General features: G+C 41.1%; 1 protein-coding gene across 1 annotated transcript; it reads left to right on the top strand.

Annotated features, from left to right (window-relative positions):
- The first annotated feature begins 1,450 nt into the window (after window positions 1-1,450).
- Window positions 1,451-23,779, top strand: LOC106058308 (uncharacterized). The gene is made up of 4 exons (XM_056007430.1): window positions 1,451-3,335; window positions 5,695-5,795; window positions 10,454-20,673; window positions 22,490-23,779. The coding sequence occupies exons 1-4, from the start codon at window positions 1,689-1,691 to the stop codon at window positions 22,858-22,860; spliced, it is 12,339 nt and encodes a 4,112-aa protein (XP_055863405.1). The 5' UTR covers window positions 1,451-1,688; the 3' UTR covers window positions 22,861-23,779.
- The last annotated feature ends 227 nt before the right edge of the window (window positions 23,780-24,006 follow it).

The raw sequence follows: 24,006 nt of genomic DNA, 5'->3' as shown, positions 1-24,006 counted from the left end.
GGAAAAGTAAAGGCGGTTGGTCATTGTGCTGGCCACATGACACCCTCGTTAACCGTAGGCCACAGAAACAGATCATCCTCTGCCTTGTAGATCACAAGGTCTGAAAGGGGAGCTAGCTAAGACTGGGTAGCCAGGTGAAATACTGCACACATCCATAATCTTCAGACTTGAAGACAAAGCTTTATTATTATTAATCATTAATCTGAATGAAAGACGGGAAATGTCATATGATCGAGCATGACCTCACATTTAGTGTATCTTACGTTTAAGTCAATGAGAAAATGCTAAATACACATCCTTGTTTGACACGAGGATGATGAAGAGAAAGAGGTTATAGATGATTAATCTCTAACATTTTTGGGACCATTTAAATTTCCGGCATGTGCAGACGTGTATGGGCCGGATAGCACCGCGTGACGGGTCGGAAATGGTCCACGGGACGTATGTTGGGCATCACTTTTTTTAGTATCACAATTTAAACGTGACCACAATGTCTAAAGTATGTAGGTCACAACTGAGTCTGTGTAAGGATGCCAGAAGTCCGGTAAAAGGATGCCATGTCTTTTTTTTTTGGGGTGGGGGCGGGTCGTGTCCTCGGTCCGGCAGCCATTGGCCTAAAGTGTAAGAACATTCGTCTTTTTTCCAACAGTTGAATATTTTCCATCAATCGGTTTTATTCCTTCCCTCACATCTTCAGGATTCATTGCACAAAGTCATTCAAAGACAACACTGTCACAAAGTAGGATGACAGTTGGTTTTGACGGGCTCATTCTTGAACATAAGCTCCATTTTTGATGTTCATAAGAAACCAGATACTCCAAAAATACATCAATATCTTCTAGTGTTTATTTTACATTCTGATGCATAATAATAAAGTTGAATAGATGTTTTTTTTTTTTTTTTTTTTGCTAATCAGCGTGAAGAGAGCAAAAGGCGGAAATACACCATCCAGTGAAAGGCATTTTTCTCACAATGTGCAACAAAAAAATGTATATTGCGTTCCAAACGCACTTTGCGCTAATTCTGTACGGCTGGAAAAAGATGTGTCTGACAAATACACCTCTAAATATAATTCAGTTCTACAGCCTTAGATTGGCTGAAATCAAATACACCTCTAAATATAATTAAGTTCTACAGCCTTAGATTGGCTGAACTCAAATACACCTCTAAATATAATTAAGTTCTACAGCCTTAGATTGGCTGAACTCAAATACAATGTAATTCTAGTTCTTGTTTCTCAAGTTTACTTTTGTGTGTGTCCTTCTTTGTAATGCTTTGTCCTCGTTTTATGTCCTCCTCTTGGTATGCTAGTGTCTGGTAACCCTAGGTCTGTGTAGATAGTATTGTGCTATTCCTTATTTTATAAGACTTCCAGACATTCTTTTTATTACGCAATCCATGTATCAACATTAAACAGTGCAATGCAGCCTCAAACTCAAAACGTTTTGGAATGCACAAAAACTGGTGACGTCGTCTCCATGTTTTCACGTCTACAGATCTGCAATGGCCGCTTTAATTATCTTTTAAAAACAATACTAGACAGAATGAATAACAAAACTTAAGAATAAACAAACAGTCAAATGCTTACCAGTAGCATTTTTTATTTACAGTCAGTATATATACATCTCATTACCATGTAAGTCAGGTTTGTACTAGTCTAGTACCTAGTTCTAGATCTAGTTGCCGTAATGTCGGAAGACAAGGGTGAAAAGCCACGTAGACAGCACAGGTTTAAAATCACCTCTAAAAAGGCTTCTTTGCAATCGAATCCAGACGATGCAAGAGCCAGGGACAATGATTCTCAAATGACGCAATCATCGCACCTTCTAGAAGAAGGTATTGTACAACATAAGCGTATCCGATCTGAGTCGCGGCCTAAATTGCACGACTATCAGGACGACCCCAATCGAGGGCGGTCCCAGAATGATGGTAATGCTTCCGGAGAAACCCGGGCAGAAAGGTTTATTCACAGGCGATCAAAGTCTAGCCTGGATGGCTTTTACTCACACGATTATCCTAGCCGAGCGTTACAGCGAAGCTTAAGTTTTAACAAGGGCTCAATACTGGATGCCGTTCTACAACACGGCTTTGAAAAGACCATTAATTTTAGTAGTTCTCGGAAAAAATTGGAAGAATCTATTTTAAATGCCGTTAGCGGAGGAGAAACATTTGCTGGCAAGCCCTTCTTTGCTATCGACGACGCTGAAGAATTTGCCGTAACTGACGTGAAAAATATCCGGAGCTTGAAAAAACAAGAAGGAAAAGAAAAAAAGCCCATCCCACTGAACAGACCTAGACGATCACCTCAGGCGCTACCACATGTCACTAATGATGCGGTGGTGTCGAAGAGTCGCACGATGTCCGAGCCGCCCAACACCCGCACGCTAGAAATTGAGCGATACAGCGGGGAACGTCTGCGCACAGACGAGGGGAGCAGATGTAACTATAGCGAGGTTCAGGAAAAGAGCCCTAGGGATGTGAAGCCTCGTAAGAAAGCAAGAGGAAAGCATAGAAAGAAAGGCGGCTCAACTCACAGCTTTCTGGCATCTCCTAAAACGAGTAGGAGTAGGTCCAGGCATTCAATCTCCAAAGACACATCTTCTACAAAATTGCAAGAAAAACTAAGCCCTCTTCTCTCCGAGGCACAAAGTCCACCACAAAGTTATAGAATTCACGCCAAGAATGCCTCAATGCCCAAAGAGGACACGAAAGATCAACATGACCCCACGGGAAGCACTTCCAACATTTCCTCCAAAAGCCGAATGAGTGGAAAATCTTTTCGCCAATGGCAACCGAGCGATTTTACCCTGGAAGAGATTCATGAATTAGAAACTCTCTCAGACATTAGGAAGAAAGTGAACGTATCGCCCAAGGAAACGTCCAGAGAAAAGTCCCCTCCTAAAGCGGCCCCTTGTCCTTCCAAGGAGAAAGTCTGCTTGCCCTGCCCGCCAGTAGAGAAGACAGTAGAGGAAGTCGTGAAAGCGAAGACACCTACCTCGCCTCCTCGTGAAGGTAGAAAGTCGCCTCGTCAATCCAGTGGTGAGCGTCGGAGCGCGGAGAAGAAAGAGACTAGCCCGAAGTGCAACATCCTGTGTGACACGGCCACGAAAAAGGATCTCAGCTGCAGGTCTGTGGAGCAGAGAAGTGACTTGTCCATGAGCACGGCCAAAGGAAAGAAGAGTCCAGTATCACGGGGGAAAGAAAAGAACAAAGGGAAGAAGAAAGAAACCTCACCCAAAGCTCCAGGGGCGTGTATACCAGGCTACAGATTTAGAAAGAGATGTGCTAGGCGCCCTAGTCTAAACAGGCAAAACTTCTTTGGCAATCTAGCTCAAGTAAGTTGATTTCCTTAATAGCTTTAGGCGTAACACTAGGGAAGGCTTTTTATAGCCATGAAAAGCTACTTATTATGGTGTTTTATTTAAATGATATTCTATATAGGTCAGTCTGAAAATGTTAGTAATATAGGCATATATATATAATATATATATATATATAATATATATATATATATATAATATATATATATATATATATATAATATATATATATATATATATATAATATATATATATATATAATATATATATATATATATATATATATATATAATATATATATATATATATATATATATAATATATATATATATATATATATATATATATATATATAATATATATATATAATATATATATATATATATATATATATATATATATATGTTTATGGTTGGTAACTAATTCAAACGAATATCTTGCGTTATTAAACTAAACGTTGTGCACATTTGTACAAGAAAAGTTTAGTTGAACTAAAATTTCGACAAAGAAATTAAAATGAAGTAGATTTAAATAATACTTGTAAATAACTAAATGTGTTTAAAGGGAGCGAAAAGCAGAGGGTAGGAGGAGAGGAGCGTAGCAAACAATGCAGTAGTGAATACAAGTCATCTTTTTTTTTTTTCGTTTGTTAGTTTCTTGCCAACATCATCTGTATCACGTGACCTCTAAAGCAGTTCCGTGGCTAAAATATCTATTCAATACAACAATTAACATCGTCATGGTAAAAGACATGTAAACGATTACAAACTTTTAGAGCCTAAACACTATTCACTTTACAGTATTTTAGTGATTACATTTTAATTAAACATAAAGCCAATTCTTGTCCTAACAGTTTCACGTCTACGGTGAAACGATCTGAAAGATCATGATTGAGACTACAAAACCCTATGAATATTTCATTGACAACCTTTTTATATCTCTCTAGTACACTCAACTCGACTATATCCTGTAGGAACCAACATTTTCTTCGGGGGGAAGGGGGTGGATGTTTTTAAACTCAAAGCCCCATGGAATTTGGTGAATGTAGTTTATTTTAGTTTTTACAAAGCTTCTATCAACTCACTCGGTCTGTCTGTCAAAAAATGTGTACACGTTATTTCTCCCACACCAATGCGTGGTCATGCGGTTTGCGCGCTGAACTGTCGTTCGGACTTATCGATGGTCCCGGGTTTGAGCTCTACTCATCTGTATCTCCTTTCGCCCTGCGGGAGGTTTGGACAAGGAAGTAAATTATCTTCAACTCTGAAGGAACATCCGCGAAACATGTAAAACATTTTACAAACATTTTACAAACAATTTTCGGATCAAGATAAAACAATACACAATTATTCATTGACATAGACAAGACACGAATCAATCAAACAAATTAGACAATTACTTACTGGTAATTCATTATTTTGTTTAATAACAACAAGGAAAACTAATACTTCAATATTCACAGATATGCCTAAGTTTATTCGATTAAGTCCCCTTAAATAATTGTTAACGCTATTTCTCCCTCACGCATTATCCGATCAAGTTGATACCTCAAACAATTATGTATTGCTTCTAATAAAACATGAATGAATAAACATAAATACTGAATGAGTCAATTACCTATTGGTAATTCACTATTTTGTCTTACATTTTAAACACCTGATTTCTATTCCAATTAAAGAAAATTAGCCTAAGAAATGATACCTGCAGTGGTAGACGCAATGGAAGACAAAAACAAACCTTTCAGAAATAATGACCTTTTTAAGAATACATATTCACACGAGTTTCCACCCAGCGCGTAAACTTATTAGTTTCACGTAAAGCACGACCACTTTGTAGAAAATGGAGAGTCCATAAACAGAACTATAATTAACTTCATCTGTCTCATGATACTGCTTAAAAATATGCTTTCGTCTTTGACATGTCCATCTTTTATAGATGTCCTACACAGTAGCCCAAACTTGTCTACAATTTTTAGATTACGAGTGTTTTATAGACTTTTCAATTACGTGGTAGAAAATCTAGTTCTGATTGTCTAGTGCAGTGATGACCAACCAGTTCAACCTGTTGGCGAATGAAATATCCGACACCAGTGTTCACGTCACGTAGGACACAAAAGTGTCGAGGTTTCATAATGTACTAAGAGCAGACAAAGAGGCTGGATAGAACCGCCAATGTGGTAACTGTACTGCTGAAGACTGAGATATGTTTAAGTTTGTAGTCAAAGTTGTTTTTTTTTAGTCACGAGCACATTTGCTTGCACTGGAGTTGACACATGTCAAACTTTGAATACAAACTTTCAATACATTGGGAAGAAAGCTAGTTACATGCTAAGTGTTTGCTACTATTGTCACATATTTACTTTTACAACGCACAGGCTGTTGGCAAGGAGCTTAATTCGTTGGCCTACAGAAACAGCCTGTTTCACTCTTTCCCTGGTATGGTGGGACTCTACAGGCCGGACATTGGCATGGACAGGTGACTAGATTCTAGCTAGCTAATATAATATAATATAATATAATATAATATAATATAATAATATAATATAATATAATATAATATAATATAATATAATATAATATAATATAATATAATATAATATAATATAATATAATATAATATAATATAATATAATAATAGATAATTGAGGGTTGGGCGCTACTCCCTCACGCCAGTGGGTATGTGTGGACGGTGTACCTCTTGTGTTGACCAGTCGTCAGACGACACATTTGGTAGGTGAGGGGTACAAAGGAGAAGGGAAGAGTCTCGTTTTTAGTATGGCGGGTGAGAGGTGGAAGCGTTTTATTTTTCATGTGTTCCTTCAAGTTTGACGTTTCTGCAGCAATTGTGGTTTTACAAGGTAGGGTCGCTAGCCCCACGACAAACCCTCCTCCTTTCACACCCGGGCTTGGGACCGGCAGATGGCGTCATCAGAACAGCAACATATGAATGTGAGGCATGGAAATCATCTGCCAAAATAAAGAAAAAACTAAATGTGGCTCAACAAAAATGGCTGAGAAGGATTTTGAGAGTAAGCAGATCGGGTCTCAAGCAAGGAAATCCTAGGCCAAACTGGGAGTCGAACACTTAGTGAGTTTGTGACGTCGCAAGAGGTTTGCGGGACATGTCCTCCGACAGAATGAATTACGCATACCAAGAGTTGAGAGAGGCCAATACGAGGAAAGCGCAAACAGAACGTCCTCGTATAACTTGGCGTCACGATTTCATAGATGTCCTCAGAACAGTGGACACCAGGTGGGAGGAGGCTTCAGACATTGCCAGTGACAGATCTTTGTGAAGACAGCTTGCCGCCCAATGCACCGAACGGTGCCGGAGGACCTAAGCCTAAAGTAAAGTGTTGCTGGTAGGCCGTGGTGTCCCCAGCTTTCCCAAAAGAAAACACACGCACACAAAACAAACACTTTCGTTATGTTGAGACCAGAAAGCTAATTACCTAAATCCGTTGATTTGTGACACAACATGAAAGTGAGAGTCGATTCTAATTGATAATCTAGTGATTTTTTTTATTTACTTATTATAAATAGTGAAATGATATTGTTATAAACTTGGTGGTGGCTCAGAGAGGGGTAGTGGTGTGTGTGTAGTCAGCCGACGCAAATCGCCCCAGGCCAGCGCTAGACGAGCGGTCAACCGTGACGAGCTACGACGGTCAGCCGAGTCGAGTGTCAACAGGACAGTTCGGGAAAGATCGCCGTCGTGAACAGAGCTCAGGAGCGTCACGAGAGTTGTAGTCATCTGACCACCTAGAAACGTCGAGCGGCGTTCTGTCCGGTTCGAGAAGGCCAGTAGGGACCCTATATAAGAGCGGATGTGTTGCAGTCAAGACGGTGGAGAAAAGGGGCTCAATACAGCAAGGTTCAGAAAGGAGGTTCACGACAGAAGGGCCACTACAGTCCGGTCGACTACAGCACAGTTCAGCGGTGTGGTTCTGTACGGAGCATTACGACGGTTCAGTGCGGAGTACTGTCAAGTACAGTTGAGACGGGTGGCGTCTTGATCTTGGTCTGCGATCGAGTCCGACACAACGAGCCTAGTGTGTGAAGTCAGTCCTGAACTGTTGAACCCAGTGAAAGCCCGGAACGAGACGGAGAGGCCAGTGCAAGAGATGATACGGCGGTATGGTGTTATCTGAGAGATATTTGTACAGTGTACGTGTTGCCAATTGTACAGTATTGACTGTTATTTATTCAACTATTAAAGTGTTACGTTACTTTGGAGCCCTGAGTTGTCAAGTTCTTTAAGTTGGTGGTGTATGGTGCAGTTTGCAGAGAGCCTGGATAGTGAGATTCGTAACAATATATTCAAATAAAAACAGTACTCAACATTAACTGAACATGTATTCTTTATTAGACCTTCGTGCCGATGTGTTGAAAACCCAAAATATCAAACATCAAATATCCTGAATTTTTTAATTATAACAATGTTTATTAAACTTTGTAAGTAACAATACCCCCCCCCCCCCCAAAAAAAAAAATATGCGCTCCATTTAGTCAGCCAATGCCTCAAAGTTTAAATATAGACTAAATATATTCTAAACCAGAAAGATCGCTGCGAGCACGCCCAGCAGGTCCACGGTAGTTAGTAGACTCATGAAGTGAGTTGACGAAGACGCATTGAAAACTCAAACCTCTCGCCATCAGAAATAAGAAAGGTCCTGCTCTAAAGATGAGCTGATGTCTGAATCCAATAAATACACTACTCACACATTATTAATGATGAATGCACATACGACCAATTTTTGGAAGTCCATAATAAAAAAGGAGACCGTCTTGACACCCCTCTTGTCAGCACATTGTGTTTCGAACATTTGAGGAAATTTCAACCAAAATGTTCGTATCAAGGAACAACAAAATAGACACAGATGTACATTAATCTGAATGTGCATTAATACGCTCGCTTGTCTTTTCTTTTTACTGATTTACAATAAGTGCACTTTTTTCACATAGGTGTCAACACTGGAGAAGCAGGACGCTTTGGCGCGGCCGTTTTGGCGTGAAGGTCGTTTTGGCGCAGCCGTTTTGACGCATGGGACGTTTTGGCGCGAAAAGTTTTGGCCCCATTATTTACGTTCATTGTATTATTCTTTTAAAAAGAATAAGACATATCTACGTTTCGTGTAAGTGTTTTTGTTAAGATATATTTTCATGTACAGAACAAGAGATATTTTGGGCCGTTATTTTTGGTATTTAAGTTTATTATTTAATTATTGTTAGATCATTAACATTACACAAGACCAGGCAGCAATCCATACTTCACAGTAAGCGTACATGAAATAATCAAAGTTATTGAAACTTTTTTTCGTGTGTGTCCGGGGGGGGGAGATATTGCAGTAGTAGGTACATATAGGGCAGGCAGTACAAAACCACCTCATTCTGCATCTGTTATACTAACGTAAAATCTGTGAGAATATAGAAAGGGAGATTCTGAATGTCCCATCCACGTTAACCCTCTTCATTTGACTGCTCCAACTGCCATGAATGAAATGGCGAAAGTTTCGCCAGTGCTGGACCAATGATTAGTGAATGTTCCCAACTACGCGATGTTATAAAGACGTGGTGGCGAAGAGATTGAAAGAGAGGGGTAGACCTTGTGGCCGCTCTCGGAATTAAACATTCAGGATTATTAATTCGCACCTTGGGATGTCAAGTATAGTGTTAGAAACAGATTATTGTCTTACCAGTAAGAGAGGGAAGGGTGGAGGAAAAAGTATATACAAGAAGTGAAATGTGCCCAGAAGAGAGGGGCGGGATAGGTGTCATAGGTAATGACCAATCCAAAGGAGATTATCGCCAGACGCGTGACGCAAACGACCAGTGCTCGGTGCTGGTCTTGTCTTCATTTGTTTAACTGTACCTGCGTCAAGGGGAGATGTGTCACCCAAATCACCCCTAGCCCATTTCTCAAAATATATCTTTTAAAAGTCTCTTAGCTTGTTCGGATATAAAAAAAAATGATGTCAATTTTTGTTTTAAATGTCTATTGGACAGAAATGGAAGAATGCCATCCAGTGCGCTTAGCAGAAATGATATATAACTAAATGGGAGGTGGAGCATGTCATTACTATTCAGGAATTTGATTTATCATATATTCGTGAAATAAGCAAAACCTTTATAAAAAAACAATAACAACAAAAACCATTCGCTAGATGGTGTTAGAATGTATACTATCATACAATAATATACTAGAGTGAAATAAAAATTGTTATAAAAGTTACACGGTTTTATTAAATTATCGTGAAACTATACCTCGCGCCAGAACGTCCCCTGCGCCAAAACGGATTGCGCCAAAACGTCTCGCGCCAAAATGTCACGTGTACCGAACACTGGGGGTTGCGATCCTTAAAATGAGAAATACTTCCATGCATTGACAAACAATCTTAAAGTTTTTTTTATAAACTATTGTTAATGTTAATAAGTATCAGTAAAACATCTATCTATCTATCTATCTATCTATCTATCTATCTATCTATCTATCTATCTATCTATCTATCTCTGCGGGCACGACATGGCCTAAATTGTGCCGATGTGCCTAAAATCAAAATCAAATCTATCTATGAACTCAATGTGACATCGAAAGATCTGAATCAATCATCATATGCAGGCTATAGCTGTTTGACGCTCATCAGAAAAGAACAATAACTCTGCTGACAATAAGTCTTGGTTATAGAAAAGAGCCATCATGAAATTTGGAAGTCACTTTAATAAAATATTGCATTTGCTGATTTGTATGTTGTGTCTGTTCTAGTGATTTGAATGCTTCCGTTGTGTTGTTTTTTTATTGAGAAAAGAGTCCTTGTAATCACAAAGAATTTCCATAAGTATCAATAAGCCTTAGTCTTAGTCTTATCCAAAAATACTACAAGCGTTCTCCTGCTAAAGAGCTGGACGGGAGTGGGGGTGGAACAAAATGAGATACATTCCATTGCATGTTACATACAAGAAAATCCATTTAAAACAAACATAATATAAATATGAACTTGAACATACTTACACTTTCTTTATAACTTGATGAAAATCAAAATCATTCTATTAACTTGTGACACACGATCTACAACTTTGCGTAGTTTTCGATCATCTTTCTCTGTTGTGGTAATTTTGTTTCTTCTCTTCTCTTAGTTTATTTGTGAACCCGTCTTCAGTGGAACCTTCAGAAACAGAAGAAGAACTTGACGGCGTGGAACGAGAATCGAAATGGTCTTCCAATAAAAAGAGAAAAGACGATGATGACACATCTCGACAAGTGTCGTCAGAGGAAAAACTCCTAAGTGAAAAGGAGCCGAAAATGAGAAGTATCAGTGTACAGGCCACACCATCCTCTAAGAAAGATTCCGGCATCTCAAAGAAATCTGGTAAGCAGGCGAAAGCTCAAGTCGCAGAGGCGGCAACGGAGACGACTCCATATATGTCGTCTATCAATTCGCCACCGAGTAGTGATGAGTCCGTCACCGTTAAAGACGAAATGACGGAAACGACCCGCCGCCAGAGGTCATCAGTGCAACCTCGACTTTCCAGGAGACAGACTGGGGAAAGTTACGAAGCTCAAGGCTACTTCGTGCGAGACCAGACCTCGGACACGAAAGAAAATAGATCTGAGGGAACCATTTATAAATCTCGCACGGCAGTCCTCAAACCATCTCAATCAGACTCAAGACCATTGAACAGCTCGTTCGATACGTCCTATCCAATACCAGAAGCTCGGAGAACTACAATGAAATCAATGTATGATGATTCTCGGATGTCGGCCCAACAAGATGAATTGATCTTCACAACACCAAAGATGGAGAAGTATCGCGTGTATGAAGACACCTTGCCCCGATTTGGTCAGAGACACCTAGACGTGAGTAAGGATGATGTTGCAGCGCCAATCAGCAGGGTGGACAAACGTGTCTACGGCTCAGTCAATTATCAAGAAGAACCTGTCAAGATGGAAGATATCCAAACCTTGGGTAAGGACGAAGCTGCAGCGCCAATCAGCAGGGTGGACAAACGTGTCTACGGCTCAGTCAATTATCAAGAAGAACCTGTCAAGAAGGAAGATATCCCAATCCCAACCATGGTACAAAATGAAGTTCCCAGCCTAAAAGAGGATAACAAAGGTTTAACAGCAGCATTGGGCTCCCTTAATCCTGACGATGATGCATGTTTAAAAGTAGCTCCAGAATCATTGCCTGACTGTCAGCGTGAGTCTGTCGTCCCAGAATGTGCTTATCCTTTCCAAGAAAAAGAACTATCTATATCTATCTGCTTGGAACCCGACCTCGAATTGAAACTCAAGCAAAAAGATGAAAGGTTCTGCAGAAAATCCATCAGTACTAAACAGTCTCCCATCAGATGTGAAGAAACAATGCGCCCCTCTCGAGACAAAGACGCCACTAAAGAGTGCGAAGATAAGCAGCACGACAGGCGTTCAAGCTGTATGGATTCTTACAGGTCGCAAAGGTCTAATGATAGTCACAGACCAGCCTCACGACTAGAGCCGTTCACAAAAGATGCAAGTAGTAGACTTAGAATCGATATTAAATCTTGTCAAAGAGACCCAGTCGCATGTCAAGAAGACGAAGTGTCTACCTGTTCATCTCGGGAAACGTCCACTTGGAAGCAGTCATTGTCCGATGCACTAAAGCATACAAAACCGATACCATGCAGTGACCGAAGGTCTGCTAAGGAGGATTCCTGCAGCGAGAAAACACCTACTATTGACGACCAGCCATCACTGGTTTCATGTGATAGTGAGAAGCAGACAGATATATCCATCGTAGAGAACGAGTGTGCCTTTGCTTCTGACCTAGATGCTACTGAAGACGATATATCAGTATCCATCCGATCGCGAGGCTCTAAGCGATATTCCAAAGTCTCGTCCAAGAAAATCTCTGGCGACGAACATGATAACAAGAGACACTCGGGCAAGAGAAACTATACAAGCGATGACGATAGATATATTCCAATACATATCAAAGAGAGAGGCGACAATGACACTTGCGAGGAAAGTGACCATTATTCATCGTCGTCAGATGATGGTACTTACCAGAGTGCCTCCAGGATAGAATATGATAGTGGTGCTAATGTTGCGGCAGGAGACACCTACCCCCAGGCTCAGCTACGGAAAATCAGAGGTCGTATCACTATTCGAGGCTCTGAAAAAACTGCAACAAGTCTACGAAACGCCGCAATGGTTGCTCAAAAAAGGGCTAGTTCCCCAAAAGTTTCAAAAAATTACGACACCGGAGATTCATGCTCAACAGACAACTCTGATTACCTCGAGAAAGCCAGAGAGTTCACCTTATCAAATACCAAACATCGAAGGTCCAACAGTATTTCATCAACAAACGACAAAATAGCGAGATATGTACGTGAGAAGGAACATATTCGAGAGAGACAATTGAGGGCCCTAGAGTACGAACAAAACCTCACTCAAAGCTGTGATCCTGGCTCCTATATGTCTTTGATCGGTGGACATTGGAGTCCTGTTCCCGCTCCTAGAGGCAGTCGAAAAGATCATAGTTCTATTGGCAAGGCGTCAGACACATCGGAAAGTGTGTCATATGAATATCGAGGCTATAGTACGCATAAAGCATCTGTAAGGTCAAGGTCTAATTTGGCGAGATACGAAGCGAAAAGTGACCAATATCGAGCGAAAATAATCGATTCTTTTAAGCAAGTTATCACCCCTGAACAGCCTACTGCTATGAACGATCAGCGAGCTTCAAGAAGTAAATGTGACTATATAACTCAAAATTTACGATCCCCTGACTCTCCATATCAGAAACCACGAGACAGGCTTGTTTTTAAGACCACCAAAGAAATCGAAAGTCAAGATTACACACACTCCTGTTCCTCGAAGAATGGTGCGCAACGCGTTCCTGTGGCAACGGATTACAACAGAAATAAAAACTTTCCCCATTCGAAACCCAATGATTCAGCGCAGCGAAGAAGGAACCCGTATCTACTAGTCAAAAATGAATTTATACCGTGCGAGGAGGAAGACGAGAGAGAAGCTGATGCATTGGAGAGAACTAGAAAGTGCCATAGAAAGTCAGTCGATACAAGGCGCTATAATGAAGAGTTCGATGCGGATAATGAAAAAAGTGTACAATCGTCCTCAAGTGCAAGCAGCATAGTTTATCGACATGATACAACTCTATCTCAGGGCTGTTTTATTCCCGAAACTGATGCCACAGAGTATCTCTTTAGTTCCCCCGATACTACAACTTTACTTACCATCGCTAAGAACAAAAACTGTTCATCCAATACTGAAAGAGATAGAAACTCCTCTTCTGGAGGAGGAGATTTCCTCTACTCTGACTTTGCCTATCACTGTGGAGTAATAGATACGCTCAGATTGTTAGACTTTGACAATGTTTCGTCTACACCCAGCGCTAAAGTATCTATGGTGGATGTGGTCGATGATGTTTCAGATGTCCCTCGCAAAGTCAGCTTGTGTGACTTGTTCAAAGAGGAGAACCTGGCCGAGTTAGCTCGATCTATACAGTCCCTTGGGGCCGATAGCCAAGAGGATGAAGCAATTGAACTTGTCCGCCAAAACAGCATCAGGGCGCTCCTGTTTGCTGCAAGCATGTCTAACAGTTGGACGCCTTTTTGCATTTTCCCAAGCACATGTTCAAAGGACACGGCCAAATGGGTGCAACAGCAGAAAGACCATGTCACGCAAGAAGTGAAATCTCCAATTGAATGTGAATATTGTATATCCAGTTCTAGTCAAATTTGCATCAGAGATGACTATTCCAAAGATGGAGATGCAAAAAGCGATGAAACTTGTAATAGTTCCATTATTAATGACACAGATACCAAGAACCTGGGGGAACAAAACGAAGCTGTACCAAAAGCCAATAAACAATCTGTTGAAAAATGGGCGGCGCATAAAATAACGGTTAGCGCCAAAGAGAATGGCGTGAAGAACTCAGTAGTGGCTCAAAATGTTAATGCTCACGTTTTGAAAGAGGACAGTGCTGTGGAATGCAGAAAACAAACTACAAGCACTATAGTGGAATGTGGATCAAACACTGAATTTCAACAAGCATCAAGAAAATCCGTAACAAGAGGAGTACAAATTCAAGTAGAATGTACTAGAAATGCCGCGATACAGACGGTAAATAACAAGGAAAAGGTTAAAAAATGTGACAAATCAGAGAACACCGAGGTACAATACTTCGTCCGTGACGTTCAGTTAAACACCAGGGCCTCGAGGCAAAGCCACAAGTCAAGACGCAAAAATTCGGACACAAGAACGAACCAAAGTGCACCTAGTGCAAAAAAAGTCAACTCTTCAAAACTTTGTAAACCATCTACTAGGGACCACCGGTCTTATCAAGCGATCAAATCCGATACCGGGATTGACGATGTTTACAAATTAATATCTGACATGCCGAAATCAAAGCAGATATGTCTGGATCAGAAGAAAGAATTTCAGCGCGTAGACAGCTCTCCCCGAAAGATTGTAAAGTTAAATAGAGATCGTTCCCTAAGTCTTGAAAGCTTACAGAAAGATCCATCAGCGTCCGCTTTGAGGCGTAGAAAAAGATTCAACTCGCATTCTATTGAAAGAGAAATGCGATCTCAAAGTCATCCCATTGAAGACCCAGACAGCCGCCTGATCAAATCCAATCACTCCAACAGAAGCAACAAATACGTGATAGCACACCATAGTATGTCATCTTGTTTAGTTTGCAGCGAAGAGTGCTCCCCAGCTGTTGAAATCAGGTCTTGCTCGAAGCATCACAAAAATAAATTTAATAAGAGTTGGTATGAAGATTACAAACCGCCCTGTTCAACGCGAGTGAGTAGTGGTGTAAGTTCAGGCAAGTGTAATGAAATGAAACAGGTATACTATTTGGAAAGGCCAAAGAGCGTTTGTTCCTGCCAGCGTTGTAAGAAAAGACGCAGCGCTTTCAAGAATTATATTCGCCAGCGAAGGAAATGTGACGAAGGCAAAAAGGAAATCATCGTGTGCAAGTCGAAGCGCAGTGCTGGGGCATGTGGCGATATCTCTACGAACAACAAAACAGAAAACAATTGTAAGCGTTGCCTAAGTGAAGACAGTACCTTGTTGGACAGTGTTACTGTTTTCCTGGTAGCTTCTCACAGTTCGCTGTCAGGGGAGGAGGACGAATTCTTATACGCCACTAACGAAAACTATTCCCTTCAGAAAAAGGTGATTAAGAAAGCCCTTGAAAAAGCTCGCTGTGTCAGCTCTAACAGTCTTGAGAACGTACACGTATTTACCATCACTGATTCAGACGAACTTGTCTCAGCAAGTCCAACAATAGAGGATCTTGGACAATTTACTTCGTGGACATGCGAGAACAAAACATTGGAGGATCGAAGTCAATTAGGCAGACAGAAAAAGGCCAATGAAAGCTCTCCGAGGGATGGCGACATTGCTAAGTTCTCTTCCTCTTCTTCAATATTGCCTTCCAAAACCAAAACCGACACAAGTCATCAGAAAGTAAAAGTTGTCAATCGGCAAAACAAAACTAGAGATGAAAAGAAATCTCAGAAAATAAGTAAACAAAAGTTTCTCAGTCCAAAGCGATTAAGAGATAAAAACGAATCTGTCGTTAGGGACAATAAAAGTAATAGCTCAAAGATGGACTCAAAATGTGACAACATTGATTCAGGCGATAGCTCTAGCAACTCGGAGGACTTTGGCACTGAAACACTAGAGAAAACCAGTAGGGAACCACAAGTGCCAGATCACAGTTCCAAACAACGCTTAAACCGATGTCGAGACATTTTGAGAAATGAATTACTGGATGGCGATTCTCACAAAACTGAGAAGCCTCTGAGCCATGGTGCTGGCAGCTCTATATCCTCCAGGTCGACATCCAAGTGGACGGATACTTGTATGGATTTCACTGAGCTTCAAGCTTCAACAGGTGTTTTCAACAGCAGCAGGGCTTCTCTGACCAAAGTTGATTCATTCTTATGCAGACCGAACACTGAAACTGACAAGGCTCATGGCCCTAGCAGCTATAAGTGTGACAAGAACACCCAGGGTAATGTTCAAGAAGGCATAAATTCTTCAGTCGATCCTCCTGAAGCAAAGAAATCGGCTTTACGATTCATACAATCTATTATTGATGGACAAGTAAAGGTGCTACTTGATAAAGCTATTCAAAGCTGGACGTCACCTGTGATCAAGAAAACTCCAATGTTTAACGTTCAATCCAGCAGTGTAGACTTACCCGAGATATGCAAACCATTAAGTAGTCATTTCTCTCAGAGCGAAGTCACTTCTCCCAGCCTTTCCCTTTCCCCACTGAAACGGTCAGCTCAATGCATCCCCAAGGCTGAGGAAGAGGCTTCACGCTTTTGTGATAGAGAAAGTTTAAACGTCTTTAATGCCGGTCTCCAGAAATGTGACGATTCTATGAAATGTAGCCAACGTAAAAGTGTAGCCGACGATGTAGCCACACAGTCACTACAACAACGTAAGAGTGTAGCCGACGATGTAGCCACACAGTCACTACATCAACGTAAAAGTCTAGCCGACGATGTAGCCACACAGTCACTACAACAACGTAAAAGTCTAGCCGACGATGTAGCCACACTGTCACTACAACAACGTAAAAGTCTAGCCGACGATGTAGCCACACAGTCACTACATCAACGTAAAAGTCTAGCCGACGATGTAGCCACACTGTCACTACAACAACGTAAAAGTCTAGCCGACGATGTAGCCACACAGTCACTACAACAACGTAAAAGTCTAGCCGACGATGTAGCCACGCTGTCACTACAACAACGTAAAAGTCTAACAGGCGATGTAGCCACACTGCCACTGCAATGGGAAAAGAAAAAGAATTGTGCCACAATTGGAGATTTTGACACTATATTGAACAAAGAATCGTTCGTTGCAGAGAACATAATGCCGAAAAGCAAATCCGCATGCTCGTCTCAAACTGTATCGAAGAGTGATTTCTCAAATTATACTTATATGAGTATCAGCGATATGGATGTAGCTCCGCCCACAAAGGACCATAACTCGTCAAAAACAAACACGTCTAGTATAGATACACGAAGCAAACATCTGTCCAGGTCAACGAAAAAGTCTAAGAGAGCTTCTTCTCACAAATCTAAAAGGCGCAGAAAGTCTGAAAGTCATCAGGAGCAGAGGACACTCAGCCGTTGTCCTTCCAAGAGTCCATCAAGAAGTAGTGAACGAAAACATTTCAAGGTGAAGTCGCCCACGCCAGATTCAAATCCTAGGCGTTCAAAGTCGGCTCCTAAATCAAACTTACCAAAACGAAAAGAAGGGAAGCAAAAAATAACTGAAAGCAAAAATGAGATGGCCGAAAACAGCTTTCCCACTGAAGCACCAAATGAAGACCGGAAAACGCCTAAAGGGAAATCGTTCAGTGAATGTGGTGTGTCGCGGATCGCCAACAAATTGATCACAGATTCACGAAACGAAATTTTTAGCTATGGGGTGACATCATCAAGTTCCGAGGATATTAAGCAGAAGATTCTTATGGGATGTAGACATTTTGGTAACGAGGTCAAGGACCGGACAGTTATGGAGGAATTCATAGAACGGAAACTGTGCGACCAGCAGTTGAACGAGGACGCCAGTATAAGCATGGACGCAGACAGCCTGGCTGGATGCGACGCGATAGAGTCCTGCATGCTGACACCTATTATGGAAGAGTCCCAGACTGCAAATGACAAGTCATCCAATGACTTTAACTCATTTGTCAGTGAATGTAAAGAAAAAATGAAAGATATAATGAGTAAATCTAAAAGCTCTGCAAATGATACACTTTCCAGTTCAACTAGCAGGTTCGTATCTTCCGGGGCACCAAAAATCCAGGAAAATGCTTCCCACCCGAAAGAAAACATCGATATGGAAATTTGTTATGAAGTAAAACCTTCAAGCAAGGAGAATGGCACATGTTGTTCCCAGAGCAATCACGACAACACCTGCCATGCTCTTATTGAGGGTTACAAAACACTACAGAAAAAAGACACTCCTATACAATTAAAGGGACCGTTTAAGTCTGCTTTCCTAAGAAACGAAATGAGCTATGTCAGTGCAGGGTTGGACAGTTTCGACCCATTCCTGAAAGAAAATCAATTGATAAATCAATACAGTGTAAAAAAATTTTACTCGAGGCAACATACACCGCGTGACTGGTTAGGAGAAAGGATTCATGGGGATTTGAATTTCTCCAAATCTAAGTACGCCGACCATCCAGATAGCTGTCGAAACTTTACTTGCAATGTTTCTGCTACGTATCCTTCAGCGATAAACTACCGCTTCAGCCTGACGGAGTCCCACTACAAGTCATATCTGAGGAGCTCACCAAGAAACTACAACGATATGCCAGTCTCTAGCCATTTACGTGGCTGTCATCATAGCGTTTTTAGCTCGGCGACCGCGGACTATAGTATGGACAGGACGCAGTGGCCGTTGAACGACACACCTAGAGGCAACTGGAACTACACTGATATCGCCAAGAGGAACAGAAATGAAAGCGCTAACAACGGCAGCGACTCGTCCTCATCGGAAAGCTCCGGCGTCGATGAAGTTCTTAACGCTGATGAAGGCGACAAATACTCCAGTGTCGCCAACAGAGCAGGTATGTACTACAGCGACAAATCATTGTCCGAGAAGCACCCCAAGGAAGCGAGGACTAGCAAAGACACGAAACAAGTAGCTCGGAAAGTTTGTTATGACAGCACTTGCTGTCAATGTCACGATCCAAACTCAAACACGTATGACATTTTCAAAGCTAATGTTCCGAATAATTTGGTGTCCACTCTGGCATGTCGAAATATTAATGGAAGCGGGAACATGTTTGGGAGAGCCACTGAAGAGAACAGAGCAAGTCATCATGTTGGCCTGGGCGAACAGCATGGAGACAGTGATGAAGATTATACTTCTGCTTCAGAAGATATGCTGAATTACAACAGCATCAATGTGCGAAATAAATTCATCCGAAACGATGGCCAAGAAATTGATGACACTTGCAATCACCCTGATACTATTGGCTACTACGCAAACAACGGACAGTCCAGTCAATTGGACGTATTCAACGGAGCACCAAAAGAAGATCTTTTGGTCAACATGTTTTCAGCAGATGAATCCCATCCAGCCGTCATATCTTCCTACCGACAGAAAGCGGACCTGTCGGAGAGAAACGGGGCAGATAAGAAACAAGGTTGCAGTGACATTCAGGGCGGCAACGGACACGGACAACAGTTATACAAGGATACTTACGGTGCCGGCTCTCGCTCTTGCTTTGGCCAGGGAGACACCTCCAATAAGAAAGCCTTCACTCAATGGTACGTGGACGATGTTGAGAAGAACATCGCGGGTCAACGGAGGATGCCAGCAAGCACGGAGAGCGGCAAGTATCCCAACCGTGACAACTGGTGCGAGGAGACAAAGAAAGACGAGTGTCACGACGTTGGGGGAGATAACGACGATATTGACGATGATGAAGGGGATGAGTACGACGAAGAGGAGGAGGTGTGCGCTGATGAAGAGGATGAAGATGAGGCTGGCGAGGATGATGAAGATGACGTAGAAGACGACGATGACGTCGCTAGTGATGACAGCAATCTCGAACTGACTCACGTGATTGGAGACGCGCCAAACATTGATTGTCGTAAAAAGGAAGACAATCACGACTTGGGAGACTCCCGCCATTACAAAGGTGAGTCAAAGAACATAACGGACACTCTGGAACAAAGAGCGGCGCAGAACAAATCTTACAATCAAAGCAAATACAAATGTTTCGACTCCAAAACTGGCAGGATTAACGCCAAGAACCACAGACATGGGCACAGATACTCTTCCAGCAGCCGTGGCAAGCACAGTTCGGGCTATCCCAAGTTCTCGTTGGATCAGATCAAAGTCCCAACTATTGAGAAAGAAAGAGTCCGATTCGCGTGCGACGAAAATGGGGATTGGGCTGAAATCGGACGTGGCAGCTACGGGTGCGTTTATCTCGGGCTCCTGGACGGCATTATCGAAGTAGCCATTAAGGATTTCTACGAGTCCAGCTCTTGGGACCTGGTCATTCACGAGGCCAGGATGTTGATGTTCCTCCAGGACACTGGCATCACGCCCAAGTTCTACGGGCTGAGGCGGCGCTTCGACGTGAGCAAACAGCCGAGCGAGTACTGCATCATCATGGAGTACTTCGGAGACGGGCGTACCTTGTTTAATGTTATGTCTGATAAGATTGCCCTGACCAGAGACTCGTGGCTGGATATTGTGGGTCAGCTCGTGGCTGGACTGCGATTGATCCACAGGAAGAATATCTTGATAAACGATCTTAAAGCGGATAACATCTTAATTGATTTAACAGGAGGTAATAATGTCGAGATATTTATTGATTCTATTAGATTGGCTATTTAGAATTTAATGTGCTTATTTATAGAGTTCTTATGATAGTGGCACGCATTTCGAAGACTTATATCCTTATAGTTTAACCCACTCATTCTTAAAGTTCAGCGTTTAAGTTTAACCCACTCATCCCTCTGTAAGCAGGTAAAAATTCAGTTTTACATTATATATTTACACACACTCACAATTGAAAGCTAACGTCCACAACGTGTGACTCCACATAAAACTAGTCTCTGCGTGTACGTCTTCTGATCATGTGATGTTTTGGTCAAGCACATAAAACTAGTCTCTGCGTGGATGTCTTCCTATCATGTGATGTTTCGGTCAAGCACATAAAACTAGTCTCTGCGTGTATGTCTTCTGATCATGTGATGTTTTGGTCAAGCACATAAAACTAGTGTCTGCGTGTATGTCTTCTGATCATGTGATGTTTTGGTCAAGCACATAAAACTAGTGTCTGCGTGGATGTCATGTGATGTTTTGGTCAAGCACATAAAACTAGTGTCTGCGTGGATGTCTTCTGATCATGTGATGTTTTGGTCAAGCACATAAAACTAGTCTCTGCGTGGATGTCTTCTGATCATGTGATGTTTTGGTCAAGCACATAAAACTAGTCTCTGCGTGGATGTCTTCTGATCATGTGATGTTTTGGTCAAGCAGGTAGGCAAGATGGCGGGAGGGGGTAGAGCCAAGTCCTGGCTGTTTAAAAAAAAAATTTGAAGAAAAACTTTTTTTTTGAAATTATTTAGCCTTCTCCTGGCCCGCTTACTGGAAACACAACACTTATATGACACTAACCACAACTAGTCAGTTTAATGTCTACTTATGATAGTCTTTCAAGTTAGGTCACGAAGTTAGAAGCAGGGCCGGATTTTAGTCATTTAGGGTTTTGTGAAAAACTTGAGTGGAGGTACATATTCTTTTTTTTTTTTATGAAAATGTACTAAATAAATTCTACTTGTGTATTTAATCTTATTTTGCCTCCTTTTCACAATACCTCTATTCAACTCGTACCTTCTTGGAACCTGGATGGGTGAGAAATCCTGGACACGGGCCTCGAAAACCGCTCTAACGACTTTCCTAGAAATTTGACTGTTGATGTATATTATTGGGGAAAGAATTACTAGCCCGTTGGCCACACAGAAAAACTCTAGTTTGACCGTTTTAACTTTTAAATTATAACAAGATAAATCCAAATTTGGCTAGAAAACCAGAAAATATTTCTCTGGAACGGATTCTACGTCTTCAGGTATTTCCGCACGTACTATATTATTGAAGAGTTTAAAAAGTTAAGGAACATTGTGCGCAACTTCTGAAGACAAATCATTAGACTATTATAAAGTGTAGTAGATGTATACATTCGCTTAACCAGGATTCTTTCTCGGGGGGGGGGGGGGGGGAGAATTGGGACGGGGTAAACTATGTCTAACCTTCCTTAGTTATTCAGAGGTTAATAATTGCTCTATAAGTTGTATGAACGAGGTAATGTCTAAGTTAAAAGAAAGTATTTTTTTGTTTTTCTTGCTCTTGATTATATTTTATTCTTTCGTGGAAACTCTCCCCCTCCCCCTTTTTAGAAGGTGAGACCGTGGGTAGCTGCAATGTTTGCACTGACGTAAATCCGTCCCAGTTTAAAAGTATAAAACGAGCCTACGCACGCGGCTTTGGCGATGATAGTCATTCTACGTTCCTTCCCGAGACTTAGAGGTTTTGTTGGGAACTATGTTTGAACGTTGTCTTATTACAGGCTTGCATAAGTATGTATTGCTCAACTCTTTCAGGTCGTAAAATTATACGTTACATAGATGTTGGCATGGCAACGTATAAACAAGGACTGACTTTTCAACTCCCTCAGGACCAGATGAGCAGGTACAACTTCCTAGCGCCGGAAGTCAGAGAAGGCGCGCGCACTACCACACGGTCTGACGTGTATAGCCTTGGCTACATGCTGGAACAGATGTGTCGTCTGGCGGAGACGGCCCTGGGCGGGCTGAAGAAACTGGTGGCTAAATGCACGGACAAGAACCCGTCCCGCAGACCGGATATTGATGACATCGTCTCGCAGGTACATCGGTTTATTGCCTCGAAGGCGTGTGCACCGTCCGTACCTTCGAATCCTCAAGAGCAGTTCTTATTGACCAATAGCGTCTGATTTCATGCAACAGCAAGAACAGACAACCTCCACCTAAATGTATCATTTTGTCTTAGTTGTTTCACTATCTTAATGCACATGTATTCTTTTTGGCCTAGAAAGCATGGACCCAAGTATATTTTTAGGCAATCAAAACTGAGATCAATAAACTACCAAGATGTAGTCCTGAGAATAAACCCAGACTTGTGCTGATCTCTGTGCTTTCGGACATTACAATGTGAATATTTCTAGGATCTTGTGCCATGAATATTCTTATAATGTCTCTCAATGAATTTTGTTTAAAACAATGTTTTAGTATGTTCTACACAAATATTAGTGGCTTTCAAGATGTATATAAAAATGTGGGCTAGCAACATTTATTTGTTTTTCTAAAGCTGCCACCTCTTACTGTGTTTCACCTGAGCTCAGCTGCCATTGCGATTTATTTACTAGAACTCTAGTATCATCCCATTGGTCGAGATTTGAATGTCTAATGTTAGGGATTCCTTTGGTTTATTTTTTGAGTAAGTCTAATACTTTTAAAAAATGTTTGACTTGATTTAAACGGTTAGAGGCCATATTTTGCACAATAATAATGTATTTATTTAGAGATATTTTACATCGATAGTAACAAAAAATATGTAAAAAGAAAATCAATCTAAATCTACTTTGTGGATCTTTTAAAAACCTGAAACCTTCGATGTACACCGTAAACAAAAGAGCAACCTATTGATGGTACTCAAAACTCTGTTACTATTTCTAGTTTGAATTTGTTGATCTCTGGGACCTCATTAAGGAGCACATGCTACAAATGTTTGTATTGTATGCAAAAAAAAAATACAATTCTATATATATATATATATTTGTCTTTTTACTTTTAAAGTCTATTTATTTGTATTGAATTTACCGGGAATAAATTTGAAAACATCAAGAAATATCATCAACCTATTCCTAGTTTTTCTATTACCATCATAAATAAAACGATCATCAATAACTTCAATCTCTTTTTTATTTGAAAACAACGAACCAAAAAAAAAAAAAATTACTTTAATTTTTGTCTTCCGATTTTATTTTTTTTTTTCATTTTACATTTTGGCAATTGAAAGCCAGTTTGGTTTAGTTTTTGTTTCTAAGAGACAGTCTTCACGTATATGTCTGCTAATTTGT

Source organism: Biomphalaria glabrata, chromosome 13 (genome assembly GCF_947242115.1).
Source record: "Biomphalaria glabrata chromosome 13, xgBioGlab47.1, whole genome shotgun sequence".
NCBI classification, from domain to species: Eukaryota; Metazoa; Mollusca; class Gastropoda; family Planorbidae; genus Biomphalaria; species Biomphalaria glabrata.
The sequence above is the reverse complement of the archived record's forward strand: the minus strand, read 5'-3'. Positions and strand labels throughout refer to the sequence as shown.